The following is a 24,815-nucleotide window of genomic DNA, read 5'->3' on the forward strand; positions in this document are numbered from 1 at the left end:
TGAATACAGGTAGGTACGGTACCGGCATCAAGAACACTTCCCCGTAAGTGGTTTCCGTTGGCAATGGACATCTGCTGTGTCAACGTCCAAAAATTACTCTTTAGCGTTTAAGACTTCTTTTGAACTGAATTTGAATAAAGCGTCTTAAAGCTTTAAAAATACCATTATTTCTTTTATCTTTAATCATCAGCTCATCTACTGTCGTCTCTATATCTGATAAATTATACTATTGCATAATTTTATATTTCAAATTACACGGAATAAGTATACCTACATTTATTTTCATAAGGATAAAAATATTATAGGAAATTATAACAGTTAAAATTTAAAGGAAAAAAATAATTTTTGTACACATAAATTAATCATACAACTTAGTGAAGACGGATTAAGATAAATTTCCTCTAAATTTCTTAACACCCCACATTCATCCTCAGAAAATATTGTTCTTAAAGAACCAGGTGCTTAATTTTGAAACTTAATTTACGTAATTAATTATTATGTAAATATTTTTTAATAAAATCTGTACATAGCTCTTTACTTGACACGGGATTATCTAGTTGTCTTGTTGTGTTATGGTCTGGAATAAGACACTGTTTTTTAAAATCATATTATATCTTCTGGCGTGCTAGTTTCTTGTGTGTGTAACTTTGAACATTAAAATGTACATAATGATGTCTAAATATGTTTATTATCGAAATTCAAGTTCAAGTTTAACTGAGTTAGTGAAAGTGCATATTTTCAATTTACACAGTGAGAAATTGGATTAGTAATTAATTACAATATACATTAGCTTTATAATTTAAACATTAATCAAAAGTAATCATCTAATAATTCTTAGTTTTAATATTAATATACCTACGATACATAACAGTTTCAGAACTATTAAATTTTTAATTTAAACATGTCTACTCCTTTTGTCTCTGATTTTTGACAAACAAAAAAACCGGCACCGAATTAACAAAAACAACGCTGTAAACGAAAACTTTAAAAATATTGAGAAAATGTTTGCTTTGGTCGAGATGTAATGATTGGATTCCTTAAATTTCTGATTTAATAAGATAGAAAAATAAATGAAATACGTAAAAAGTTTTAAACAGAAATGAACTGGCTGAATGGACAGAATTTAAAAAAAACGACGTTCAATTATTTTACAAAGCCAATTTTCCCGCCGTGTATTGTGAAAAAATTTAAACAAAACTCAAATACAACTAAAATACGTTGAAACTCAATGAGTTATAGTGATCAAACGCATTTATACAGTACGAAAATCAGTGCGAGTGTTGAAATGTTGGGGTTGTTTTCCAGCGGTGCTCTGGGCGGCGTGGAAGTCCTAGATGGTGGATTGGTAGGCGGTGAACTTGGTCACGTGTTGAGCGCGCAGGCCGCGGCACACGCAGCAGCTACTGCCCATCATCAGCAACAACAAATAGCTGCACAACAGATTAGTGAGTTTCTAGAATATTAAGGTCGTAACTTTGTACTCTTTACGACTTGCAGAGTTACGATACTATACCAAGTTCAATCTTTTCAGATTTAGAAATTACAGGAGTATTAATTATGGGTAGGGAGCATGATTGATAGAAAATATTTTGTAATATTATCAGCAGAATTGGACAAAAATTTAATTGTGTCCATTGTTATATCCAGTGCTAATTTCTTCAATACAGAACAATATTTGTGAAGATGTTTTAGGTTGACCTTCACACAACTTAAGAACAAATAATATAAAAATCAATCATTTCTTATAAACCAATAATCAAATGGAATACATAGTTACTTGCTATTTCTTAATAAAATTATTGATTATTCTACTTATTTTTGGAAGACAACCTAGTGGTAAATGGTTACAAATTCTTAGTTATTGAATAAAAATTCCAATAATTAAGCTTAAGATTTTAAAAAGTTGCAATTGCATATATTCTTTTTGCAGCAATGAAATGGTTTCCTTTAGAAGCAATTGGAGGGAAAGTGAAAAACTTTTTATGGAAAATAATTATATATATTTTCTGTAATCATTAAAGGAAATTCAGATATTTCTTGGGTAGAAGAAACACTGCTGAAAACAGCTGAAGTTTGAATCTACTATAATTATAGTTAATTGTTAAGAAATACCCACTTCACGGTTTCGTCTCAACAGAAAACTCTCCGTCATCAGGCCGTTCATCACCAGTTCAACCCACAAATGGCACCACACCAGCTACGGGCACCACTTCACCATCGCCAAGCAAGCTCTTCGTGGGGGGCCTCAGCTGGCAGACGAGCTCGGAAAAGCTACGAGAGTACTTCACAATGTTTGGAACTGTCACTGATGTTTTGATAATGAAAGATCCCGTTACTCAGGTGAGGAATTTATTTTGAAAGAAGTCCCCCTACTCCCTTCCAAGAATTATGTTTATAAAAAGTAGGATTTTACACTTACAAAAAAAATATACCGACATTTTGTCTGCCATAGTTACCTTTACAATTAGGTGGTATTGAAAAGCGATAAACCGTAAAATGATAAGTTTTTGTGTGAGTATTGGGTGAAGTCAATGCAAAAGGATGCTGCAAAATTGATAGCTATCAATTATAGATACAACAGGTATATAACCAGCAACATTTAGTTAAGTTGCGCAGGAAATATTTGAATATTGTGATTTCTCAAATTGTAATCTCTTTAAATTGTTTCAATACCTAACTAATAACAATTAACATCCCAACGTTTTTAAGTTCTTCTGCAAGATAAAAAAAAACTTTTTTATTGAAATACTAAAGTGGTAATAATATAAATAAAAATTTCAAGCATAACAGTTTAATAGTGAGATGAATTCAAACAACGATGGATATTATTCCGGTCAGTCAAGTTGATTTGTTGGTAGGGTTGTGGAAGAATAGTAGTTTTTTCGGTATTCTCTGTGCTGTTGCAACACTGGGTTCATAGACAGTTTTTTTTTTATTACAAAGAATTGAAATTTAATACTTATTTTTTATTATGGGTTTGGTCTTTTAAAGATTTATGTTTGACTTATAAATTTGTTGAAAGTGATATTTCTAAACCGTTTAAGTAGTAAAATGAAAAAAAAGGTTTGTTATATTCATCTACTAGTGTCTTCATTTGAAAATCAATTATTTTGCATGAGAAGCTTCGACTAATTAATGAGAGGGAGGAACTCTCTTGAAGCTATCTTAACACAACAATTTTTAACAAACTAACTAAGACTTTGAGGTCTTTTAATACTTACCAGAGCCCATAGACATAAAATGTCGCCTTCAGACATGAGATTGAAGCTTTAAGGATCTATTTATTTATTGTTATTTATTTATTTATTATAGTTATTATATGTATGTATTTACTAAACCAGTTTGGCCATAGGTTTTTTCTGACATTGCACAGATATGTTCATGGAAAATTATTATTGTGGTCTTTTTACTGAAGCTGTGGATTTTATTCTTTTAACGTGTCTATTCTAACAAAACGTTTTGTTCTTTATGGGAGGCCGTCGCTAGTTTAAAATATCACTTAAAATATTATCACTTAAAATTAAAATATCACTGCGCTATGTATTTAAACTTTTCCATTCGGATATTCTGGCAGCGTTCCGAAGCAGTGACGGTTAGAATTTCCTGTCTGTTCAGTGGTTTCAGTGGTTCAGAAGGTTTATGTACATTGCTCCTGCAATATTTGAGAGCATTATTTATTTATTTACTAGCTGACCGGCAGACTTCTTAGTGCCTCAATTGATAAATAAAAGACCGAAACTTTGGTATAAAATTGATATTTATCTACCTTCTTAACCTTCTCTGGACTTCTACAAATAATTCAAGACCAAAATTAGCCAAATCGGTCCAGCCGTTCTCGAGTTTTAGCGAGACTAACGAAGACCACAATTTGAAAGTATAAAAGAAAACATAGAAGACAATAACTTTTACCAACAATGTTGCAATATCACCAACTTTTTTTTATTTTATTTTTTATTTATTTACCCTGTCTATGAAACCAAGCAAACAGCACACATAGTTTGAGCTATGGTCGATTATATAAAGTAAATAATAATCCTTCACTACCTACCGTACGAACCATAGACAAGGCATGCTAGACTCACTAACACTAGAAACGTTAGGCATAGACAAGAACAGCTCTTCTTGGTAGTTCCCTCTATTGGTATTGCCATATAAAAGAACAAAATAGAATTTGGGAGTTTCCTCTTGTGTAGTCAATCCATAGTAAACTTAGCTAGACACTCTGTAGGTAGGAATGTTAAGAATTAATCTTCCAACACTTGAAACTTTCGAAAATTAGCTAACGATAGTTTTTTTTTACAATTGTAGACTAATAATTATTATTTTAGTTGGTCACTGCAAATTTGGAAATTGAAATTTTTAATTGGTAACTCTAAGTAAAATTCTTCTAGTTGAAAAGTTTACTAATTTTAGTGTTGAATTAATTACTTAATTGTCAATTAATAAAATGTGATTTGTATTTAAATGAAGAGACATTTAAGCATGTATAAACAAAATTGGTTTATTGCCCTGTTTAGTTACATGGGTGAGATGCGCCATTGGATGTGTGGTTGACAGTTATGGGTCTACTAGGAATCTGGTTTTTGTGTATTTAGATGAATTCACGAGATGCGTTTTTGATTAATTGACCATTTATCAGAGTTATTTGGTTTTAGTAGATTTTAGTCTATGATTTAGTATGATATATCTATATACACATTTGTGTCAGAGACATAGTGTGACAAGGTTCTACCCACCATTGTTGCAATGAATTAAGTAAACATGCATTTTTGGAGTTAATATAAATTAATAACTCATCCTTTGGACACTGTCAAAAGTATATGCAAGCTCTCTTGCAGGCATACAATTTATTAATGCATTAAAATTTGTAAAAAATTATAGCATCTAATATACGCATTTTTTTAGAATACTATTTATTCCCTGTTAGTTTTTATGTACCTTGTCTGCGGATACTTACCATAGTAAACAGTTTTTTTAGAAAAGTATAGTCACTAAATAGCGAATGGTTGGTTGCCGATTTTGGTTATGTTCATTACATCCCTTGTCACACTATGTCGACTGCGACTGAATGGCGCCCCCCGCCCCGGTACCAGCGCCCGTCTGACGAGGCCCCGCGCGCAGAGGTCGCGCGGGTTCGGCTTCATCACGTTTCAGGACGCCTCATCCGTGGACAAGGTCCTAGCCGTGTCCGTGCACACGCTCGACGGGAAACGGATCGACCCCAAACACGCCACCCCCAAGTCCGCTCCGCGACCTACCAAGACCAAGAAGATATTCGTCGGCGGAGTCGGGCAGGACACCTCCGCCGAGGAGGTCAGGGCGTACTTCTCGCAGTTCGGCGTGGTCGAGGACGCGGTCATGCTGATGGACCAGCAGACGAAGCGGCACCGCGGCTTTGGCTTTGTGACGTTCCACTCGGAGGAGGCGGTGGAGCGCGTGTGCGACATTCACTTCCACACGATCAAGAACAAGAAGGTGGAGTGCAAGCGCGCGCAGCCCAAGGAAGCGGTCGCGGCGGCCCCGCTGGCGCTCGGAAAGCGGCTGGTGGTGCGCGGGGGGCGTGGCCTGCTGTACGGGGGGCTGCCCTCGTACCGGTACGCGCCCTACGCGCTGCCCTCCGCCCCCGCGCTGGTGCCGCCTGCCCCCGCGCCCCCCGCACCCCTGCCGCAGTTCGGCGCCGCCTATTCGCTGGCCGGGGTGGACATGTCCTCGTTCCAGGGCGTGGACTGGAGCGCCATGTACCACCTGCCGATGTACATCTAACTCCCCGTTCCTGAACACGTTTTCTTTCGTTAGCCGGTGCAGGTCTCGGAGTGGCCACAGAGGAATGATCAGTATTTGAACTTAGTTAAGTTTCGGCTCATTACTGTTAGGTTAAGGAGTTCGCCGCCCGCTGCGGGCCTCAAAGATGAGCTTTTTTTTTTAAATTAAAAAGTTGGTAGTTCGGTTTCCCGGCGTGTGCGTTGCGTTGTTTCTTCTAGAGAATTAGCCCTACTCAATGCACTCATTGATTCTGTCGGTGTAGTAACATGACAGGGTCCTTTAGAGACCGACGGAAGCGTCACACAGGACTCGCTATCGGAACTTGAACGTCTTTAAGAGATCTCACAATAATTTAGTTGCGATATTACTTTTTTTTTTTCAAGATAGTATATATATATTATATACACTATTATTATTTTTGTCTTGGATTTTGTAATTAGTTTGTAGTAGTATTTAGTGCACGTTCGTTGGCAATACCCATATGTATTGATATGACTTTAAACGCGAGGACTGTGTATAATTTTTGTTTTGATGAATCTCATTCGCAGCTATGTATTTTTTTATTAATTTAAACTATAATATATTTAGCATAACTTCTGAAGGGCGGGGCGGCCGCGAGCTGCAACATTATTTGGTTACTCAAGTGGGGTAAAAAACACTTGAAGAATATTTCCAATAGCCCATAATGAAGGTGGATTTAATTAAAGGCTGCTTAATGATCTGGATTTAAAGTATGAACTGTCTCGCGGCCCCCCTCCTCCCTTCAGCTCACAATACTCTACATATCTAACTGACAAGCAATTCATTCACGTATGTATGTTTTTGTAGTATAGCGCCTCGTGAGGTTCTGGTACCGTTTAGACGTATAATGTACCTTAAAAACTACCGAATCGGTAGATTTTGGAGCGTGGCAACATTTTTCTCAAAATGGCGGACATGTCAATGGCAACATCGTCTAAACGGCGCTGAAACTGTGGGCGGTTCCTAGTGCGTACATTAATAATAACTTAGTTTAGTGCGAGGGAATGCTACTAACACCGTGAGTGTCACATGACAATAAGCTAAGTATATAAGCCGCTGTAGATTGTAAACGCCGCCTGACTTTGCCTATGTTTAACACTAGCGAGTGACTGGACCCGTTAGTCGGGTCTGTAGACTCCTTCATGTATCAACTTATCATATCTGTAAGGTTTGTACTTAAAAGCTGCTATTAAAGCTTAGGCTAAATATAACTTGTATCAACTTGGAACGCTTGTAGGTGCGACGTGATCTGAGGACTCCGACGCACCGCGTCTGTACTTAAACATATACAAGTGTTATTCGCGTTAACTTTGCGCAGTCTGTATAAATAATTCGTTATCTAATTGAATTTGCGGGTACTTATTGTTTTAAGATCCTCATACTAAGTAATTATTGTGGACTCGTGTCATTTCTGACTGGATGTAATAGTGCGAAAAGGATCCAATATAAAATTTATAACAGAATTATTAACAAAGGTAAACTTTTTTAACTAATAAATTTTAAATCAGGTATCCAGGAGGTAGAAAAAAATCCAAAATATGCAAATGGTTCCTTCTTGTTAAATCGCGTTCTAAAGATACCTTGATATTATCTAGGACCTCGAATAATTGCTATGTGTAAGCTTGACGACTCGTCCAGTCGATCTGCGGTTGTGTACTTGTATTGTGACTTAGTTTAACTCGTAGAGTCTGTACGTCGTTCGTACTCGTCTCTATACAAGCCGTGTACGACTTGAGAGCAATAATTTTTTGAACTAAAGTATATACTTAACCGACTTATCAGTATTAAATTTGTAGTGTCCAAATTTTGATAGTTTTAAAAATTTTGCTAAAACTCTTTGTGCTCAAATCGAGGGTAGTAGGGTGACAATAAATTTGGCGGAAAAAATATCATAGATCCCATAGCTAAGCCGTCGACAAGCCGTGCTGATTGCAACGTCCAAGGAGGTAAGGCGCTCACTAATTACTGTAAAACGAATTTTCGTTTCGTATTTAAAAAAATATTAAATTATGACTTCAATTAGATCCAGTGACTGACAACAGTCGCTTCTGCCACTGAGTGGCGTCTTTGGACCCGTGTTTTTGAATTACGAACCAACTAGCATCCCAAAAAGATATTATATTACGATACATTGAATATGTTCTGGTATTTTCTGGAAACAGAAGGGCGCTCTAGTTGGACTAGTAGATCTTTCTCGAACTTTTCTACGACCACCTTACCACCGGGCGCTGTCTGCCGGATTTCGCAATGTAAAGGATGAATAGGTCGTTAATTGAAAAGTGCAGAACTTTGGAGAAATCGCAGCGACCACGTCCTCTGTAGTCTTTCTGGAAAACTCCTATTTAATTATTGATGAGAAAAAGTTTTGCTGTTTAAATTATAATCTTTATCGGTTGAAATAGAACGCCTTAAATTGTAGTAATTGGTTAGCATGTCTCGGTGCAAAGCAAAGGCCTCCACGTTTCATAGACAACTCGCCAACTATGGAGTATACTCTGCTTTAAATATGCTTTCGACTATAGCAAATGTGCTACTACCTAAGGCAGTAAACTTGTTTTTATATTAAGGCATACCATGGAGAATTAAACAACCGCATCACAAGTGAAATAAAATGATCTATGATTTCGCACTGTGCTTGGACCGAGCGCTTCCAAGTCACCGATACGACGGTAAAGCTTAGATCAGTTTTGACATTTATAAGCACGGCTATTATGTCAAGGATTGAATTTAAACGTAAAAACAAAAGATTTAGTAGATTTGAGTGGTGTGTCTTTTAAGTCTTAGCTTTTCGCTTGTGTTGTCAGCATAACAGTGAAATAGAATCTTTTTAATATAATTGGCCGATGTACTTTGGTACTATTAAGATTAATTAAATAATTAGCGTTAGTTTCGAAAAGCAATACTTAACCCCTGTGATTAGCAAGTATTATACTATTATACATATGTATTATATATATATCTATCAACCTATATACATAAAAAGACAAAATGTGGTTGTGTTTGTGCAATTTTTAGGATAAGTCGTGTGTTCCGGACTTGGTCCTTTACTATTTAATGACAGTATTATCTAGTTTTGGAAATTAAATATTTATTTCTCAAAGTAAATGTTTGCGATTTTATTTACATTAACAATAATTGATTTATGTCTGAACTTTAATTATAGTAAGATTTAATCCGCATCACTGGCTCGACTGACGTTTTTACTCTTCCATCTTCCAACTTTGGTAAACTTCTCTTTTGAAGGTTCCCATGTGAACCGGTGTCTTAAATTTTATCGCCTAGGTGGCTTCTGCTTACATTCCTACTGTTGTTACGGTCTATAAGAATCATTGGTGTATGCAACTTAACCAAAACCCAAGGTACACAAATACTCGCTGTGCATATAACTCCTAGTTTAAAAGAATAGTAATAACGCCGATTCACTCCGACAAATGGACAATGTTAAGCTGTAAATGCTTAGATTGCATCGTTGACAGCGAAAACTTCCGAGTGAATAATAAAAAAGCTTCTGCTAATTATTTCTCATTCAGAAGGCACATAAACAATCGTCTTGTACTGAGTATGTATCTAAATTTAAATGAAATAAAATCGCAAATATTACTAGGTCACTTCTAAAAAAAATTATTTTGTATTTTTGTCTAAATTTGGTAATTTAATACGTCTGTAGTTGATAGTTTGTTTCGGTAATGCTTCGTCGGTTCAAGTCAGGCGGCGATATGTAGTGCAGAGTGCATGCGGTAGCTTGGCCGACAAGTCCCAGTCGGTCCACTCTTGTAACCGTGGTGTGTGGGTACATAAACAAACATTTATGAAGTTAGTTAATATATTATGCTGTTCTACTGAATTAAACTAATTGTCTTGTTGTGTAAAAATTATAACCCCAATATTTGTATTAAAACAAATGTTTTCAATGCGTTGAAAGATTTGGATTCACTATCAAAAAAAACTTGTGTGCAACTAAATGTGTCAAATATGATGAATATTAAACTAAAATGTATGTTGTGGCTTTGGAAAGAAAATGTGCAAAGTTTTGATTTTGACGACTCTTCGGACGCGTCCCCACAGACCACGGCTATCGAATGCTATCATTTCACGTGTACACACATACCTGTCCTATAATTAGCAGTATTGTAAGTTTAAGTAGTTTTAGTATCTTACCCTGAGATTTTAAAATTGAAGAGGAACGTCTTGACTAAAGAAACTCATGTCCCTCGTTTTCCGTTCTTCTAAATTGTCAGTTCATAAGGCCTACAAAAAATGTGTAATTGCAATGGAATGTACTTAAATTGAATTTAATCTTTTTTTTTACCGGGCTATAGACGTTCCTCATATTATGTTACACCTTTTGTATAATAGATCTTTTATTTCCTTGAGAATCTCAGTATTAGAAGATTACGAGTTGTCTTACCTAACATCCCCGCCGCTAACGACTTGCCAAAATAAAACGTGCGGTGGTAATTAGTACTTAATAATTTTCCTATTAAATTTAGTATATGTTCTGTTCGAACTCCCGCGGCCTCTAAAACTTAACTTTGACGCTGTCAATGTCAAAATTGCGCGGGAATTTTTAAGCGGGATTTCAAATAGACTACACGCCACTTGTATTAATTTATGTATGGTAAGCTGGTTTGTTTTGTCTCGACTAGTGTTTTTTTTTTCTTCAATGGTTTGCGGATCGTAGGTCATAGCATCGTAGTACTTAGTCATCTAGAATCCTTGCTATAACTTTGTTCTGCTGTCTCTTTTAAACGAGATTTAGGACAGAGTTAAGTTTATGCAAGGAAAATAGATCGCTCTCTTAGTTTAGTTTGCCCGTTTGTATGGAGCACTAGTATACTCGAATGTGTCATTACATGGATATGATTAGAAAGATTTGTGTTTTATTTAGTAATCGATGCGTGGGTCACATCCTCTGCTGGGTTTTTGGTTTGTGTACACTATACTTAGTATGCACGTTGATGAATAATCTATGTAGATAGTGTGAATAACGTTTTTACTTCCATGATAGTATCGCACTGTAACCGGAAAACTAATGGTAAGTGAAATTGGGCATGCAATCATTTTAACTCTGAATCCATTACCTGTGACTAACTCTTTGGTGGTAAGCAAAATTTGATAGCTGCGATTAGCACCGTGACGAATAATTGCTGTTCATTATACTTAGAATATCCTGGTTGGCATGTACCTATACGTCATACCTATGAGTATCTTCCATTGATTTGTCAATTTTTGTAAGGCGTACGCCACACGTTGGTTGTGATACGTGCTATTTAAAAATGTTACTTTTAAAAGTTTTAAATATTACAGATAACTTTTAAAAGAAACGTTATGGATGTAGACACGTAGATTAGACCTTTAGTGAGCTTCGCTTGGGGCCGACGGTCTTTGCCGTACGTTTCTTTTGCCAAAGTATAACAGCCAAATCTATTGGCCAAAATGTTTTTGCTCAATGACAGAAATAAAAAGCAGTTCATTCGACTTGTACTTTTGTAGCTGCGTGTAAAGGAATATAATGCCAAATCTGGTAAACGCCTCTAGTTTAAAAATGTGACAATAATAAGGGACTTGCCAACAAAGAAGCTATATTTTATAGTAAGAAGCCGGAAACTTCATCGGAAGGCGTCTCTGTTTCAAACATGTAACTCAAGCATTCCTTATGTTTCTAGTCATTAAATAATTAGTTCGTCTATATACTTGGCGGGGTAACAGTGTCTGTTCTTGCTCAATACTTAAATCTTTCCTAGTCCTTTCATAGGATTTAATAATTATTTTTGTGCCATACGCGATCCGAGAACGCATAATACAGCTTTGCTCCACTTGTCTGGATCGAAAGGTGACGTGAAAGGTATTTATTAACAAAAAAAAGAGATTAAAACTTTGAATATAAAAACGTTAAAAATGTGTTTATAAATTTACGCAATGCTAGAGTAGTCTGTAGTTTAGTGGAATTTGGAAGTTTTACATAAAAGTATATTGAATAAGTGAGTAATCGAAAGCAATAACTTTTATTATTATTATTATAATTACTATTGGATAAAGCACGCGCGCGCTGCTGTTGCACGGTTTTGTGTGGGATTGACGTCTCGATTACAAGATTTAAGATTACATGATATTAATGTGTCACGAGATGGCGGGAATTAACTGCATGCGGTACGGTGTTGGATGCTTTGGAAAAAAAAGTGGAACCCCTTTGAAATGGCCTACAGAAAAGCTCTTTAGAAGTTGCACGTGATTTTTGATAAGCACCGCAGCGCGCGCATAAATAGTATTAATGATATTATTATACACACTTGCATACAATATTATAAAATATTTTTGTATAATAGGCATTGATGTATTCTGTAGTCAGTTGGTATATTGAATAACTTGTATTTAAAAAAAAATGCCCGGCTACGATAATTACAAATCGCAGTCTTTTTTTCAACCTATTTTTTGAACATTTTGAAGAAAGCATGTTTATTTATTTGACGTACCTACCCCATTTGTAGTGACTACATACTTTTACTTATATATAATTTGGGAGCTAAAATTGGACGTCGTAGTCGGGTGCAAAGTTAATTATGGTGATAATTATTAGTAATCTTGTTGATATTAATATAAACTATTGTGATTAAAACTTTGTTCTGATACGTGTAGTGTGTATCTGCAGTCGCTTTAAGGCGTGCGACCATGCAATACCTGAGCAGTTTTGTTTTTGAGCGAATTGAGTGACACTTGAAATTAATACTTAAAATGTAGATTTCCGTTATTGGAGAAATAAAAGACAAACGGATAATCTAGAAATAAAGTTGAAGAAGCTTTTAAGAGTTCCCAAATGGCATGGCAGGCTCTAATCAAGGCTGCATGGGCTTAGGTCCCCTTGCCTTTAGTAATAAGGATAAATTGTACCAAAAAAAGCTCTATGGTAACAAGAAAAACGGCTTCGTCACTCAATTCAAAACAAGTATTTTATGCACTGTGGCCTGTAGTGCGCTTACGAAGATAAATAATAATGATAAAAATATGTATGTATTAATCTTACATTCCTTCTGTTCATGGCATTTAATTATCTTGGTAATTAATAATTTCGTAGTTCATAGGTACGTATAGTGGGCTGTTCACCAGTAGGTACAGTAAAAAGCAGACTTAGAATGGGTCATTTTTGATTAGATGTAGTCAAATTTAACCAGAAGCATAGACAACAAAAAACGATTTTTTCTAATACCAGTAACATGTTGGTAAGCTAATAACTTTCTATGCGTTTGGGTATCAGCTTTGCAGTTTTTAAAGTATGTAGATGAAAGAACGCCCGGAATATACCGGTCTAGACGCCTGTTCTAAGGGACGAATTTTATTTTGTTTGGAGTCGGCCGCGCGCCTCTACAACGCCAACAAAAATAATCATCACATTAGAAACATTTAGAAATAAAAAATAAAAACACAGCTGGTTTTTTATTTAAACAAAACGCTTCCCTACCTTTGGTTGTTTATTAGTTAAGCTTTGAACACGGGCGCCATTACTACCCCCATTTTGGTAGCTAGCGTTTGATAGTTATTCGAGAAGAATAGATGCATGACAGAAGAGTTAGCGGTGACGTGTGCATGCCAGAGACAAGCGCCGGCGAAGAACGAAGACCACGAAGCACACGGTGAGACAATACTGATTTTTTTAATACCAGAGACTGAGTTTATTAATATGAGAAGTCTAAGGAAATAAAGGATGAGAAAAACCGGTATTGTCAGACTTTCGAACTTTCCAAAACTGCTGTTAATTTGATTGCTTTTAGTTCATATGAGAATTTATTTCGATTATTTTTGTTGTACGGGATTTTTGCAAAAATCTTGCAATTATATTTTCAAGTAATCAAGTTTTCTCGGGGTATCTTGTAACATTAAAAAACAACACCCAAAAGTTAAACTGAGATAGATAATACGGAGATTCCATCGAAGTTAATATTTAAATACATAGATGATCAAGATACTTTTGTTTTAATACAGTAATGTGCAAGATATTAGGCCATTTGGACAATGTAATTTTTCTGACATCAGGCCTTGTTATAACTCAAACGATTTGCGGCTAGACTTCGGCATCGCAGGTTCATAAGCAACTTGCATGAAAAAGTTAACTCAGCGAGCGGTTAATGAACTTTGTAGTTAACTTAATTTCTTGAAAATACCTTGTGTTGAGAATTCGACGATAGATGACTGATAGATGATTTATATATGGCCATTACTACCGCAGCTAGGTTCGTAGAAACAGTCCGGTCTTATGTATTAACACGCACAGTCTAAAGTATTTTTGGTTTTACAAAAATCCCGTGCTTTATTCTTAAGTATGGTAAAAAAAATATAGTTTTAGTACGTACCCATTCCAGTAAAGTGCATCCCAGTATTAAATAGTGTCAGTAGTGAATAGTAATTGGTTTTGGGTGCTGGGTTTTGATAAACAAAGATCGGTAACGTAGTTTTAGTTGATTTTTTGAGGTAATTAGTCGATCATTTATTTGAAAAATTATAACAGATAAACTCCTTGGGAGACCGCTTATTTTTTCTGATACGTAAAGTAGTTTGTAGTGAATAGTAGATTTGAAATTTGAATTAAATAAAAGCATATCAAGTTACTACAACAGACACAGTACTGTGCCTTAAAGAAATAGTTTTTTTTTTATCATTCACCTAAAATAGTGGTTTTTTTTCAATCAATTAGATAATATGGACCAACGTTCGAATAGTTTGGGAGTCTATTAGAAATATACAATATTTTTTGTATGTTTTTTAAATTTGTTAAAAGTTTAAATTGAGTATCGATAGATTTGTCGCGGGATTTAAAGTAGACAAAAAAAATATGTAGCTGATTCTACAAATATATGTAGGTGTTCAGGTTTTTGGTAGTTTTTAATAAAGAATGAAGAATTAAAGTATTTTGTGACGCTAAACCCGACAACGTCTGTTTATGGCGGTTCTGGCGGTGCTGTAAATAGTTTATAGGTTTTTAAAAACACAGCTGTACCGTTAAAAGGGACTTAGTAATATGATCGTCATTTTGGTCTTCCGTAACGAATAGACTGAATGAAATGTACTTTAGTCGTTTTAAAATTGTATCGTTTTCCGATGTCCCATTTGCTGGGATGCACTAGTTTCATTGAATTTTATGTATCTGATCGGCACTTGTTTAGATCCCTTTGGTTTTCTGGCGCTTTTTGACAGCTGTATTTTTTTTACTACGGCGCGAAAGAGGCCGTCATATTTAATGTTCATGTCAATAAATACGTTTTTGAATTGTTAATGTTAACTTAACAGCGATCCAAACAAGTGGCTTTTCATTCAATTTGTAATATTTTTAAATCTTCTGAATTAGTACTTGAAGTGTTCATTAGTGAAACCCTGTAGGTACAAAGACATGAGAATATGTAATATCTTGGAGAGTGCCTAAACATTGACAATATCACGTAACAATACTATTTATTATATACATAGTTACATTAAATAGTTTGTATTCTTAATACGATTCTTTGTTACATTCAGACGTGAATGATCTCGTTAAATAAATCCAAAAAAGTTCAAGGTTCGGATACAAAAGCGCAATCCTCTAAATAAAAAAAAAAACAAAAAAATCTATTCAAAACATATTTTTGTCACAGAATGTAACTGAATCGATCTTTATCCTTAACTCTGTAACCTTTAATGTAGTAGAACTTCTTTAGTATGCCGTGAAAACAGTTGATCCTCACACAATACAAGCTGTTTGATCGATAATATTATTAATTAGTTGTATAAGTCTTTGCTCATGTTTGGTAGACTAAATTAAAAGTCAATACTTGCGCAATTTAAATCAAATTTGCTTTCATGTTTTTTGTACATAATTTAGTGTAAGAATCGTTAATTCATGAACTTTTAAAAGGTATGTAGGTACCCACTGATATTGCATTTGTTTAAGTACCGATTATAAATTAGATTGTCTTTTTTGATCGGAGTAGTTCACTGTTTGATGTCGGTATTGTTTATGGTGTACTGATAATTAATTAATTAATATTGGGCTATTATTTTGTGATTAAAAACGACATTGTTCCTTATAGGTAACCTAGGCGTGTCACAGTCTACGGTAGTCTTAGATTTGTTAAGATAACTCTCCCTTGTGGCTTTTTAATACGCTTTTGATTAGCTTCGTACTTATGTATGTATGTTTGTATGTAATAGAATCTTTGAACGTCATTTTTCGTTTTCGCGTACCGTAGACGTAAATGTCAATAGAAATTGGCCGGTGCTACCGCAATTATCAACATCACAGTCGTCCTCGACTCATGGTTGAACGGTAATATTTGAAACATAAAGAATGATAAAGTCGTTTTATTTATCAAGTGCTTCTAACAATGCCAACGTTAAGACTACAGGCATTAACTAGAATAACTTGGTTAAAAAGGCGATAGATAACCTGTATATGTTGTCAGAAGCATACGAATAACGTCGAGAAACTAAAAATGATAATAGTTTTATGTATATGCATAATTCTCGTCGGTAGGGCCTTTTGGAAGCGCGTACGTTAAGCACCGCCAAGCTGTGCGCTTAGTGTGAGCTAACGTTCTCGATAGCGTAAAAGTTAACTCAAATTTATATGCAGTTGGAACAGCGCCCCTAGTGGTAAACGTAAGCAAACGATCCAATTCCATACTTTGTGTTAACTTTTACGCTATCGAGAACGTTAAAAACTCGCACTAAGCAACAGGGAAGTCAGAGACGAGGACTGCTCTCCAGTATTGAATGCAATTTTTTATAAATTTTTTTGCTTAGATGGGTGGACGAGCTCATAGCCCACCTGGTGTTAAGTGGTTACTGAAGCCCATAGACATCTACAACGTAAATGCGCCACCCATCTTGAGATATAAGTTCTAAGGTCTCAAGTATAGTTACAACGGCTGCCCCACCCTTTAAACCGAAACGCATTACTGCATCACGGCAGAAATAGCCAGGATACCTACCCGTGCGGACTCGCAAGAGGTCCTACCAGCAGTAAATAATTGAGACGTCTTCATATCTCGTGGAAGATCACTGCATTCTCATAGTGGTGTGGAACGTCGTTGACAGCATACTGCTTGAAATACACGTGCAAACGACTAGAGAACGCGACTCCCGTGCAGCAGCTTCTCCACAGACTTCTGAGCCGTCTTTAAACTTCAGTTGCGGGTAAAAGAAAATGTAGAAATTAACCTTTTTTGTCGACTTTTTGGCGAGAACGCGAGGAGTGAAGTTGTGTGATTTGTTTTATTTTGTCTATTTAGTGTTTCTTCAGGTTTAAACGTGTAATAACGGTGGTTTATTAACTGTTTAGTATCTGTGAAAGGGCACAAATGGGGGAAAATAAAACAAACCCGCTGGACGTAGCTTCTCGGGATCCTCCAAAAAGTCTCAGTAAATGATCACAATTTTACTGAGATTATATTCAATCCCATATCAACTTTATTTCATTTCATTTCCTGTTATAATTTTTCATATGTCAAAAAATATATTAAAATAAGACTTGACCTAAAGGTCTTAGTTACTAGGTCATAAAATCCCTTTAAAAAAAACTGTTTTTGTCACGTATAGGTCTACATTTTCGACAAGGCGTTTTCATTCGGTTAGACATTTTTTTTGTAATCAACAGTGATGCATGGACTTAAGCGTAATCATTAGAACGTCTATTAGCTCATAGTTAAATTATTGAAAATAATAGCCCAATGTTTATAATGATTTAGAATATTTTATAATTTCTTTCTGAAACTTCGACGTTTTGGCATTACAAAGTTTTAATGAATAGAAAAGTTTTGAAGACGACTAATAAAATATAAAATGAATATTTACAATATATGATTATAGCTGTAGTATTGCGATTTGTATATTTAACGTGTTTAGATTTTTTACATTTTAATGTACTGTTTTATTCGGAACTATATCGAGAAAAAGTAGGTTGCTGTAGCCCTTTGGCCATTTTGATTTTCTAATTAATAATATGCATAAATCTATCCTAAGAAAATTGTAATGGTAATCTACTTTTTTTTCTTGAGATATCACGAATTCGTTACATGAAAAACTTTAATGTGTGTTAATTAATTCCAGTTCTGGAAAATTGATATTTCCTACGGGAATTATTACTATTCTGAAATTAATACTTTCTAATGTTGTTGAATTTTAAGTAAATATTGCGTTTATTGAAAATAACGTAATGCTGCGAAACACTATGTAAAATCTTTTGTATTTGAATATTATTAGTAACTGGAATCAAAATGGCCAAAACTTGTTTAAATTTTGTCTTAAGGTAAACGACGCTAGTCATTTTGTAGTTGTACATTATTTTATTTTATTTAATCTATCGTTATAACGTTATACCTACGTAATTATTTAATTTACGTATTAAATTACAAAGTATTAATAATATGTAGCAGTTACGGTTGATCTGAATAACAATTTTACGAAACAAAACCTGAGGCTTGACAATTAATTGTAATGGCGCGAAAGTGAACCCTAAGAATGACAAGTGCTGGTTATAAGTGGAATTTGATTAACAACACGATCTGATCGACACAAAACGCTACCTACTTCTTTGTTTATAAATTACTTTGAAGATTTTATGGTCCGGTAATAAGACCTTTGAGCCAAACGCAGTAAATGTGGGGCCGTAAGACCTAAAACTTTTTTTTTTTAAATATAATTTCTAAGGTGTCTGGAACATGAATTTTGTATCAAGTCTCTGGTTTTTGTTGGACGATTTCGGTCCCTAACTGTTACAGCGAGGCGAGGAAGGCGTTGAAATAAATTTAATTAAATGGTTTTACATCCTAAATTATTTGTTTTATTACCCTATATCTGCTTTCATACACCACATTCAAGATAAGTTTGCACCACGGAGGGTAGAGGTAAGGAGAACCGTCTCTGTGTGTGAAAAGTGTCCGTTACAATTTACCAAATAGGGCGGCACTACAGTAGCAACTGAGTAAATTTTAAAAAAGGCGCTGAAAGTTATTAGAATAAAATAGAGAAATAAAAAAGGACGGAAAAACTGTAAGCACCAAGAAATCACAAAAAGTATTTTATTTAAAGCTGATAAGAAAATGCAATCGATGTCTCCACGTTTTACCACAGCAATAATTTTAGGTTATATTGAGGAGTAAGTCGTTAGTTTGGACTACGTAAACATGTGAGGTCTTGTATATTACACTGTCACTAAATACTCTAGTCAATAAATATATTATATTTCCTAACTCAGCATACTTCAATCAGTTAACAAGTGCTCAATTCATAATTATCGTACCCTGTGCCTATGCTAGCGCCATTCCGGAGGGTTTTTGAAGTGTTATTTAGTATTGAAGGTGGGACACTTTTTCAAGCTTCTCTCATATGAGACGGTTCTCCTTATCTCTACCCTCCATAGTTTGTACGTACACATGTTCCGAACACATAGTCCCGCACGATGGAGAACCTCCCCTTTGTGGACACCTCCACAAACCGTATTATGATATCAGTAGCCTATAGGATCGGAAAAGACAATTATTTACGCTGGCTGATCGCGCAGCTAATCTACTTCGATGTGCATACTATTGCTAGTACCTATTCGCCTGTAAATAAAGCTGGACAACAATGGATTGAGAGCCCGCTGAGTTTCTCGCCGGATCTTCTCAGTCGTGATCAGGGTCGCGTTTCCGATCTGGTGGTAGATTCTGCGAAGCACTGCTCTTGCTAGGGTTAGTGTTAGCAACGTCGTCAGGTTTGAGCCTCATGAGCTCACCTACTACTATAGTTAAGGTTACGCTGAAATAGCCTCTCAAGGCTATCAGCTTAGGTAGGAACAAAAAAAAAAGGCTCCGGCCCGGTCCGGGGTGGGGCACCGGCTGTTAGCGGCAGGAGTTTTTAGTGAGTTATCTCCTAAATACCACGCCCGCCGTGCCAGTGGGGATTCGGCGATTTTCTCCTATGAAAAAAAGTATCTCTTTAACATATTCACTGTACAATCTCTGTCTATTTGTGGATGAGTATTAAGCGAAAATTATTAAAAAAACTTCTTGCTTCTGGTTAAGTTGAATTCGCACTAGTTTAGGTAAACTAAAAAATTAAGACCAAAGCGGACTGCATGAATTTGTGTTTTGCTTCTACAATAGATATGAACAGTACCTATAATTAGTACTACTTACCTAATTAGTTATTTTTTTTAATGCTTAGATGAGTGGACGAGCTCACGCCCGCCTGGTGTTAAGTGGTTACTAGAGCACATATAAATCTACAACGTAAATGCCGCCACTCACCTTGAGACAAGAGTCCTAAGTCTCAGTTTTAACAGTACAACGGCTGCCCCGCCCTTCAAACCGAAACGCATTACTGCTTCACGGCAGAAATAGGCAGGGCCGTGGTACCTACCCGTGCGGACTCACAAGACGTCCTACCACCAGTGATTACGAAAATTACAATTGCGCACGTTTGATTTTGATTACACGATGTTATTCCTTCACCGTGGAAATCAATCGTGAACATTTGTTAAGTACGTATTTCATTAAAAAAAATTGTACCCGCCTGCGGGATTCGAACACCGTTGCATCGCTACATATATACGAATGCACCAGTAGGTCTTATCCTTTAGGCCACGACGACTTCAAAATGTTACTACTAAGTATTCACAATCTTAACTTATAAAGCTTTTTTATTGCCTGGACTGATGAACGAGTTCACAACCTAACCGATGTTAAGTAGTTACTGAAGCCCATCGATATTACAACGCAAATGTCGCTACACCATTAGACTTGAGGCCTATGACTCAATAGCATACTAATTACGAAAATTAAAATACTTTACGGGTTCGATTTTTAATATACCTACGACGTTATTCCTTCATCGTGGAAATCATTGATGAACACGAATTAAGTAGGTACATATTTCATTAGAACAATCCATATAAAAGTTTCATTTAATGTGTCAAAGCCTCATTGGAATAACCGTCAGGTTTGAGCCCCGTGAGCTCACCTACTAGTTAAGGTTACCCTGAAATGGTCTCTCAAGACCGTCAGTAGGAAAAAAAAAAAGAAAAAAGGAATAACGTTGAAGTCCGGCAGCCAGTCATTCAATTAAAAAGACGCTCTTTAGCGTCTCAAATTCGGAGACAATGTGTTTTGTTGGCCAATTGTCAACAAAATAACTAAATTGTTCAGCAAGCACTAAGAACACTGAGATTTGATGTCGAAGGCTCAATTACATTATACTAGTGGTCCCCCAGTAGTTGAAATTTTACTTTAATTTATCAAAATTATAAGTTTGAACATTATTAAGGTTCTGTTGTCAAATACTATTTAGTTATTAAACTTCTATAATCACAGATGTCGCCAAGGCTACACAATAGACAAATAATATTCGGGGTTAAAGTATGAAATTGCCGATTTGTACTGAAAAATTGAAATTGGTTTTTTTTTTCATTTAACATATTTATTTAATCAAAATATCTACCATTATTATCTTATACATTGTTGCCATCTAATAGGAAGGTCATTTATGCCTTTGCGATAGAACTCTGGTGATCTAGATTCTACAAACTGTGTCAAAGCATTTTGTACTGCCTCCTGGGAAGAAAACTTTTTATAACGTAGAAAATTGTCCAAATCACGGAAAAAATGGTAGTCCGTTGGAGTTAGGGTGTATAATACGAAGGCTGACGAATGGTTTCTAATTTCAGTTCCTGTAGAGATAAAACGGTTTCTCGTGCTGTATGAGGTCTCGCGTTATCATGGAGCAATAATGGTGAAGATCGATTCATGAGTCGAGGCTGTTTCACTGCAAGTTTTACTATCATTGTTCGGAGTTCGGCACAGTTGACATCTGCCGTTTTTGCTTGACCTGATCGGAGAAAGCTATAGTGAATAACAACATGCTGAGACCACCAAACAGTTACCCTTAACATTTTATTGGTAAGCTTTGCTTTAGGACACTGTTGCGGCGTTTGACCTAGGGTCAGCCATTGCATTTTTCGCTTACGGTTATCGTAAAGAATCCACTTTTCATAACATGTCACAATTCGATCCAATATTCTTTTATTTCTGTATCGATTCAACAAGACAACACAAGTTTCAACACTCGTTATTGATTTGCTGTAAATGAGTCAATATTGTTGATAAGGTATCGTTAAACCATGCCGCTAATTCTTTTTTTTTTTTATTGCTTAGATAGGTGGACGATCTCACATCCCACCTGGTGTTAAGTGGTTACTGGAGTCCATAGACAACCACAACGTAAATGCGTCACCCACCTTGAGATATACCTAGTCAGGTCATAAGTATTATCACACAGTAAAAACTTTTCTTTTAGAATGCTGGCCACAAAAAAGTTTATTGAATTCGAATCTCTAATTGTTCATGAAAATAAAAATGTATACTTTTAGAATTTTTACTCATTTTTAAATATGGAGTGGACGCTTAAAGAAGGCCGTGTTGCAGTTATTGCGTTGCATCGTTGCGGTTACGCGCCAATTCAAATTATTAACATACTGAAAAATTTGAATATAACCAAAAGATTCGTTTATCGTACCGTCAAACGATACAATGAAGACTCTAGTGTAGATGACAGGTCAAGAAGTGGTCGCCCTCGGTCTTTTAGGACTCCAGCCAGCAGTGATAAAAGCTGTGAAGGCGCGAATTCAAAGAAATCCCAAACGTAAGCAGAAACTGTTGGCCCTTCAGATGGGGTTAAGCAGAACCACGGTGAAAAGGGTGTTAAATGAAGACTTAGGGCTTCGGGTATATCGAAGAAAAACAGGACATCGTTTGAATGCTCGTCTAATGGACCTGAGACTGAAGAGATGCCGCGCTTTGTTGAAGCGGTACGCGGGAAAAAAATATCGGGAAATTCTTTTTTCGGATGAAAAAATTTTTACCGTAGAAGAGAGCTACAACAAACAAAATGATAAGGTGTACGCATACAGTAGTGAAGAAGCGAGCAACCGTATTCCGCGTGTCCAACGAGGTCATTTTCAATCCTCGCTCATGGTATGGTTGGGAGTTTCTTATTAGGGCTTAACAGAGGTACATTTTTGTGAGAAAGGTGTAAAAACGAATGCAGTTGTGTATCAAAATACAGTCCTGATGAACCTTGTGGAACCTGTTTCTCATACCATGTTCAATAACAGGCACTGGGTATTGCAACAAGATTCGGCGCCAGCTCATAGAGCGAAGAGCACACAAGACTGGCTGGCGGCGCGTGAAATCGACTTCATCCGGCACGAAGACTGGTCCTCCTCCAGTCCAGATTTGAATCCGTTAGATTACAAGATATGGCAACACTTGGAGGAAAAGGCGTGCTCAAAGTCTCATACCAATTTGGAGTCACTCAAGACATCCTTGATTAAGGCAGCCGCCGATATTGACATGGACCTCGTTCGTGCTGCGATAGACGACTGGCCGCGCAGATTGAAGGCCTGTATTCAAAACCACGGAGGTCATTTTGAATAAACTTTAGTGTCATAAGAATCTATGTTTTGTTAAGTTCATTTTGGTATATGAATGGTTACATAATGAATAAACTTGTTTCAATTATTTTACATTAAACATGTGACAGAATTTATGACCTGACTAGGTAAGTTCTAAGATCTCGAGTAGGTATAGTTACAACGGCTGCCCCACCCTTCAAACCGAAACGCATTACTGCTTCACGGTAGAAATAGGCAGGGTGGTGGTACCCACCCGCGCGGACTCACAAGAAGTCCTACCACCAGTAAATTCCTGCGTAGTTTGGCTCGGATCGGCTTCCACCATTTCTTTCAATTCATTGTTATTCACATGTGTGGGCGGTCGTCCACGTGGTTCGTTCTTCAAATCCAAATTTCCATCACGGAAGCGCTTAAACCAAAATCGCACGGTGCGTTCATCAGCAGTCCCCTCTCCAAACGCAACATTGATATTGCGAGCTGTTTCTGCAACGTTAGTTATGCGTCGGAACTCTTATTTCAAAGTCACTCAAATTTTCGAAGTATCAATTTTTCTCATCTAAGCTGAATAAAAAAAACAAATGAAAGTTGATAATCGAATGTTGCACATTTTTTAAATCATTTTTTAAAAGAAGAACCTCATAGGTACCATTTGAAAAAAGTTTCACTCAAAAATCTCAAAACATGAAGGTTCTAGGTCAACTCGAAGTAGATATTACAATAGAACGGCAATTTCATACTTTAACCCCTATTATTAAAGACAAACCATATTAAAGATATAGTGAGAAAAGATTTTCCTTCGTAATTTTTCGGAAAAGTTCGTATTTGTTATTATTTATTTATTTATTATTATTTAGTACTCATCTTAGAGCCGTAGGGGTAAGTCGCATCAGTAGACCAATATATAGAGTGGATAATACGCAATTCAATATTTGCTATAGTTTAAATCATATTTTCAGATTACTTATAAAAAGGTTGATATAAGCCATGCCGAAACCTCGAAAACAGTTAAAAAATGCAGTCCAAGGAATTATATTTAATATTTACCTGTATTTCATATCGGAAAATCGCAACAATTCAGAGTATTTTGGCAAAGTTCAACGCGAATTTCGGACGCAACGGGCAGATCTAGACCAACAATAGGAAATTTGAATTTCAGACAATAAAACTGAGTATTTTCAAAGTTACAGAAGGTGGTTGTAACATAATAAAGTTTATTTATTTATTGCCTTTGTAGGCAGACGGGCATACGGCCCACCTGATGGTGAGTGGTGACCGTCGCCCATGGACTTCAGCAATGCCAGGGGCAGAGCCAAGCCGCTGCCTACCGAGCCAAGCTTCTGCCTACCGAGCCAAGCCGCTGCCTACCGAGGCATTTTAAAGTAGCATGGTCACGAACAACAATCATTACTTAAAAATATCGGGAACTCATTTCGTATAATACACTGGTACCTAAATATCCAGTTTTATGCAATAATTGTTATGGTTGCAGCATCTCTATATTATACAATGACATTATGCATTTTGTCATTTGACACTAAACAATAAAGTTCCATTTCAATCATATACATCAGTGATTTCAATGGATATGAAAATGTCACTCATTTAATACTACATTCAT

At 36.0% G+C, this 24,815-nt stretch overlaps 1 protein-coding gene across 5 annotated transcripts in view; it reads left to right on the forward strand.

Moving 5' to 3' along the window:
- The window catches only part of LOC101736977 (RNA-binding protein Musashi homolog Rbp6), a 98,872-nt gene extending 88,218 nt beyond the window's left edge, over positions 1-10,654 (forward strand). The window contains exons 1-4 of one of the 5 annotated variants that reach the window (XM_004926310.5): positions 918-1,021; positions 1,306-1,445; positions 2,138-2,340; positions 5,122-10,654. In XM_004926310.5, the coding sequence (XP_004926367.1) occupies positions 1,002-1,021; positions 1,306-1,445; positions 2,138-2,340; positions 5,122-5,763 (1,005 nt within the window). In that variant the 5' untranslated portion in view covers positions 918-1,001 and the 3' untranslated portion in view covers positions 5,764-10,654. Of the gene's footprint in view, positions 1-917; positions 1,446-2,137; positions 2,341-5,121 lie in introns of those variants that run through there. The other 4 variants (XM_038020137.2, XM_038020138.2, XM_062675763.1 and 1 more) reach the window with 4 other exon arrangements.
- Positions 10,655-24,815: the final 14,161 nt, after the last annotated feature.

This window comes from Bombyx mori, chromosome 24, assembly GCF_030269925.1.
Source record: "Bombyx mori chromosome 24, ASM3026992v2".
Lineage (NCBI taxonomy): Eukaryota > Metazoa > Arthropoda > Insecta > Lepidoptera > Bombycidae > Bombyx > Bombyx mori.